At 48.7% G+C, this 5,901-nt stretch overlaps 1 protein-coding gene across 1 annotated transcript in view; it reads left to right on the top strand.

Moving 5' to 3' along the window:
• HACL1 (2-hydroxyacyl-CoA lyase 1) overlaps positions 1-5,901 on the top strand; it is a 31,814-nt gene that overhangs the window by 133 nt on the left and 25,780 nt on the right. The window contains exons 2-3 of the mRNA XM_058657248.1: positions 131-235; positions 2,823-2,863. Of these exons, the coding sequence (XP_058513231.1) occupies positions 131-235; positions 2,823-2,863 (146 nt within the window). The remainder of the gene's footprint in view (positions 1-130; positions 236-2,822; positions 2,864-5,901) is intronic.

Raw genomic sequence — 5,901 nt, 5'->3', positions numbered from 1 at the left:
GTGTGCAGAGCGGCGGCGGGGCGCTGTCCTGGCGACGGGGGGCGTGGCCGCGCCTGGGCTGGGTTATGGGGTCCGGTGGTCCCCGGGGCGGGGGAGACCCCTCGTGCATCCCTCCTGCTCCGGCCTGCAGGATGTGCTGTACATGTTCGGTGTGGTGGGCATCCCGGTGACGGAAATCGCCGTGGCCGCGCAGGAGCTGGGCATCAGGTACATCGGGATGAGGAATGAGCAGGCGGTGAGTAGCGGGACTCGGGCAGTCGGGGTCGTGGGTGGGCATGGCTGCCCAGAGAGAGCCCGTGTGCCCAGCCACACTGGGCGTGTACCACCTGCCTTGTCAGCCACCGTGGACGATCAGCCGGGGGTCAGCGGTTATTTGGAAGGGCAATTTGACGGAGCCAGGATTTAAACCCTGAAGTCCATGCATGCCCCACCTCCCATCCCGCATTACACCCTGCTCAGATTCCAGGGTCAGAATGAGAAGGGGCCGCTCCACTACCTGAGTGTGAGTGAGGGCAGCAAGAGTGTTGCTTCTTAGGGTTCACAGCCGGGTCCCCAGGGCCTAGGGTGGCACCTGCACGTGGCAGGTGCTCAGGAGGCCAGCCTTGGGATGAGTGGGTGCAGGCCAGGTCTGGTGGGAGACCAGAGGTGCAGGGCAAACCCGCATTGAAACTCCCATGTCCCAAATCCCAGTCTCGTGCTTTTCTACCTCGCCTGACCCTGAGACATTTTGAAAACTCGCTTGCTGTGCCTCCTTGGTGTTGCTCTTGCCTCATGGCTGAGTCATCCTACTTTCCATTGCCCTAGAGATGAACAGTGGTGCTCGTTATATCTCCATAGTGCCTGGCTTCCGAGGGGGGCGTTGCATAATGTAGATGCTTAAGACATTATCAGTGGTATTCCTCATCTGTAAGGTTGGGGATTTGTAGTTTTGATTTTTGGGTTTTTTTTTAAACTTTTTCCATTTGTTTATTATATTTTCGACAATCTTTACATAGTTAATTAGGGTAAAAAGGTTCAAGGTTTACAGGAAAGTGGGTAAGACTATTATTTCCATATTGTTTCCTTCATGTATCTGAGGTAAAGGAGGATATTAAGGAAGAAGCCCCACACAGTGTCCCACCCACCCCAGGTCCCGGATGTGGGGCATGCTCCGGGGGTCTTGCTCAAGTGGTTTTGATAGTTCAGCAGTTATGAATTGCTACCAGTCTCGCCACTCGAAGCATGATGAGGTCGTTGGAGAATCCACTGATTGACATAGTCCATCATAGAGTCTCCATTTGCTCAGTTTTTCACTGCCAACATATAGCTAAGGTGGTTGATTGACTTGTTTTGTCCTCTGTCTTTTCATGGTTAGGGTTTGCTTTTTGTATTTAAAGTGCTGTTTACTTTGTATACTGGAAGGGCAGAGCATCAGAGGAGAAAGCTTTCTTCCACGCGTTTGCTTCCCAAATGCCCACAGCAGCCAGTGCTGGGCCAGGCCGGAGGTGGGAGCTCAGAATCCCATCTGAGTCTCCCACGTGGGTGGCAGGGACCCCAAGCCCTGGAGCCACCACCCAGTGCCGGCCAGGATGCATTAGCAGGACGCTGGATTGTAACCGGACCAGCCAGGTATCCAAGCTGGGTGCTTGGATGTGGGACTTGGGTGTCTCTGCTGGCAGCTCTGCCTGTTACACCACTGTGGAGGTTTGTATTTTTTTTTTTTTTTTAAACTAGAGGGTCCTGGGTGCCAACATTATGGCTCAGCAGGTTAGCCCACTGTGTGTGGTGCTGACATCTCCTATTGGAATGCCAGTTCAGCTCCCTGCTCCTGCTCCTGGGAAAGCAGCGCAGGATGGCCGCAGACTGGGCCCACACCGCCCGTGTGGGAGACCAGGGTGGAGTTCATGGCTGTTGCCTTTGGCCTGGCTCAGGCTGGCTGTTGTGGCTGTTTAGAGTGAACCAGTGGGTAAAAGATAGCTCTCTCTGACTCCACTTCTTTTTCTGTTTCTCCACCTTTTGAAAAAGAAATAGTGGGTCTTGAATTTGCTTTGCTCTCCCTTGTACAAGGTTGGAGTAACATTCCATTCTTGCATTTGTGAGAGAAGGTGAAGGATCTTTTCATGAGGCTGCATGTTACTAGTTTTTCTCAAGGTGACATATCTGCCGCTGATCACTTTTTTGCACAGCACGTATGTGGTGCGCAGTTGGTTTAAGCTGCGCACCGTGCTGCATGACCTGTCGGGCAGAGGAATGGAGCAGGAGAGAGAGGGCCTTCATGGTGATCGCACTCTGGGAAAGTGAGTGCCTGCAGAACAGATCTCAGATCTCTCAGAGCAGCTGTGCCTGTGAGGACGAGCAGGGACAGCAAGGGTGGCCTGGAGGACTGACGGGGTTCAGCTGACCCATCAGGAGACAGGGGGCGCTAGGAGAGTCCTCCCCGGGAGGACTGGGAAGGTTTCTCCCAGCAGGTGAGGGGCATGGTTGGGTGTGTCCTGTGGGAAGACAGGCTTCCTGGGAGCAGGGAGTGGGGGCCAGCAGGAACAGGAAGCAGACAGCCGCGACTTGCTCTCTCAGCCCCCGGAGCTTAGTGGAGGCTCTGGGAGGGCCTGGGTGCGGTGCTGGGCTCCGCAAACGAGTGACGCCGCCTTCCTGTCCTCCCGGGCACAGGCGCAAGCAGGTGGCTTTCCTGTACTGTGGGAGGTGCTGTGCCAGAAGTCCAGGGGACGGGGACTAAAGGAGACAGGAGCGAGCCAGCGCGTGCTCCTGGAGGACTCCCTGTCTGTAGAAGTGCTCCTGCTACAAGGAGCCGTACTCGCTGACTTGGCAGTTTCCTTTCTCCACAGGCTTGTTATGCTGCTTCCGCAGTTGGGTATCTGACTGGCAGGTAAGCTAAAATCTGCTTTATTTCTGTTACTTTGATAGTTTGGCAGTAGCACCATTATGGCTTCCAGTTGAAGAATTTGCTCATTTGAAAAGGTTATAGAAAGTATTAATAATAAAGAAGAATAAATTTAGAACTGAGTGTCAGATCCAAAGGTTGATCATCCCAGAAAAGCATTTAGGATGGGACATCACTTTTCACCAGTCTGTTACTTTATTTACATATCAACAGTATTTTCATCTTTTTATTTATATTGATAAACATTCAAATTACAGACATTGATACCTTCATGCAGAAAATGGCTATGATGGAGACTGGTGTGGTGGCCTAACTGGCTAATCCTCTACCCACAGTGTCAACATCCCATGTGGGTACCGTTTTGAGTCGCAGCTGCTCCACTTCCCAGTCCTTCTGGGGGTGCAGCCAAGGATGGCCCAGGTCCTTGGACCTTGCTCCTATGTGGAAACAGCTCATTTCTCCCAGCTTTGGACCGGCCCACCTCTGGACATTGCAACCATTTGGGGAGGAAACAGTCGGATGGAAGGTCTCTCTCTCTCTCTCTCTCTAGCTCTCCCTCTCTCACTGTAACACTGGCTTTCCAAGTAAAATAAATAAACCTTAAAAAAAGAGAGAGAAGAAACTCTTATAATGGAGGCAGACACTGTGGCATAGTGTGTAAAGCTGCTGTCTGCAGCACTAACATCCTGTATGGTCACTGGTTCTTGTCCCAGCTGCACTTCCTGTCCAGCTTCTTGCTGGTGGCCCCTGAACTCACATGGGAGATCCGGAAGATGCTCCTAGCACCAGTGTGGCCCAGCCCCGGTCACTGCAACCATTTAGGGAGTAAACGAGCAGACAGAAGATCTCTCTCTCGTTCTCTGACTATAACTCTGCTTTTCAGATTAAATAAAAACAAATCTTTAAAAAAAGGGAATGTGCTATAATTATTAAGAAATAGAGTTTATACTTTTTTGAAAAAAAAATTTTTTTTTTCACTATTAGAGCAATAGAGAGAGAGAGAGTGGGAGAGATTTTCCATCTACTCTTTGACTCCCCAAAGCCTATAGCAGGTGTTCCAGCCAGGTCCCTCCTGCGGGTGGCAGGTTCGAGTGCTTGAGCCCTGGCAGGTGCGCAGTGGTCAGCTGGGTCTGAAGCAGAGGGCAGACTGAGGCCAGGCCCTCTCACATGGGGCGTGCTTGTCCCAAAAAAGGCAGCTGACCCCACTGGGTAACAGTGCCCACCCTGCAAGCTCATATTCTGAAGAATCTTTCATTTGAAATTGAACTTGAACTGCGCTGGCTAGTATAGTAGCCACCAGCACATATGACTCTTTACATTTAAATTAATTAAAATTAAATAACATTTAAATTATAGCTGCTCTTAAAGAAAGCACTTGTTTAAATAATTCTTTTTGATAATTTTTCCAATTATTATATTTGAGGGCTTTTGATTTATTTTTTATTTATTTGAAATTTAGAGTTACAGAGAATCTTTATTTACTGGTCCACTTCCCAAATGGCCACAGTGACCCGGGCTGTGCCAGACTGGAGCCAGGAGCTTCTTCAGGGTCTCGTACATGGATACAGGGGCCCAAACACGTGGGCCATCTTTTGTTGTTTTCCCAAGCATTAAGCAAGGAACTGTACTAAAAGTGAAGCAAAATGAGTAAAGCAAAACCTGAAAAAAAAAAAAAAAAACTAAAGCAGCCAGGACTTAAACAGGCTGCCATATGGGTTGTTGGCGTCTCAGATAGAAGCTTAACTTACTATGTTACAGCACCAGTCCCTATATTTGAGTTTTAAAAAAAAAATTATTTGCATCTTCCTATAAACCTTCACCCTTTTTTAAAAACATCGATTTATTTATTCTAAAAAGTACTTAATGGAAAGATAGAAAGGGATCTGTCCACTCCCCAATGGCCTCCACTTCTTGAGACTGGGTCAGGTCGAAACCAAGAACCAGGAGCTTCATTTAGGTCTCCGGCGAGGGTGCAGGAGCCCACACAATTGAGCCATCTTCTGCTTTTCCAGGCACGTTAGCAGCTCAGAAGTGGGGCATTCAGGATTAGAACCAGCGCCCCTCTGGGAAGCCGGCACTGCAGGTGGTGGCTTAACACAGTATGCCGTAAGGCTGGCCTAGTAAACATGCTAAGAGCTCAGTAGTCAGGTGCAATAGTTGGCTGGGCGGATATGAAGTATTTATAGCACTGCAGAAGGTTCTCTTGGAATCCACTGTTAGGGAAGTTAATTTACCTTGTGATAACTGAGTTAACTTATTTCAAAGTCTGCCTTCATAGAGATTTATAGGTAACTACCTTATAATTGTGAAATAGTAAACCAAATTGTATGGACATAGATTTCCTTGAGTGCTTTCAGCTTAAAAAATGACATCTAGATTAAAGTATTCAAGTTCCTTCTTAGATTTCAGGCAGAACACTGCATTCAGAATTGCTTCACTGTTTTGTTTTTTTTTTTTAATGGTTTATTTATCTTATTGAAAAGGCAGATTTCTTGAGAAGAAAAGACAGAAAGGAAGATCTTTTGTCAGCTGCTTCACTCCCCAGGTGGCTGCCACAGCCAGAGCTGAGCCGATCTGGAGCCAGGAGCCAGATGGGTCTCCCACATGGGTACAGGGTTTGAAGGCCTTGGGCTGTCCTCGACTGCTTTCCCAGACCACAAGTAGGGAGCTGGATGGGAAGTGGGGCAGCCTGGACACGAACTGGCACCCATATCTGGCACCTGTATCTGGCGCCCGTATCCTGGTACCCGTATCTTGTAACTGGGATCCTGACACGTTCAGGATGAAGATTTAGCCACTGAACCATGCCGGGCCCTGAAAATTACTTTCTGTTGAAGATTGGTTTAAATTGTATGAGACTACTTTAAAATGTTCCTGGAAAATGAAATGAAGAAATTATTTTGGTGCAAGATACATTTTTAAAGATTTATTCATTTTTATTGCAAAGGAAGAGATACAGAGAGGAGGAGAGACAGAGAGGAAGATCTTCCGTCCGATGTTTCACTCCCCAAGTGACCACAACG

The sequence above is a fragment of the Ochotona princeps genome, chromosome 30 (genome assembly GCF_030435755.1).
Source record: "Ochotona princeps isolate mOchPri1 chromosome 30, mOchPri1.hap1, whole genome shotgun sequence".
NCBI classification, from domain to species: domain Eukaryota; kingdom Metazoa; phylum Chordata; class Mammalia; order Lagomorpha; family Ochotonidae; genus Ochotona; species Ochotona princeps.
This window is presented reverse-complemented; position numbering and strand designations above follow the sequence as displayed.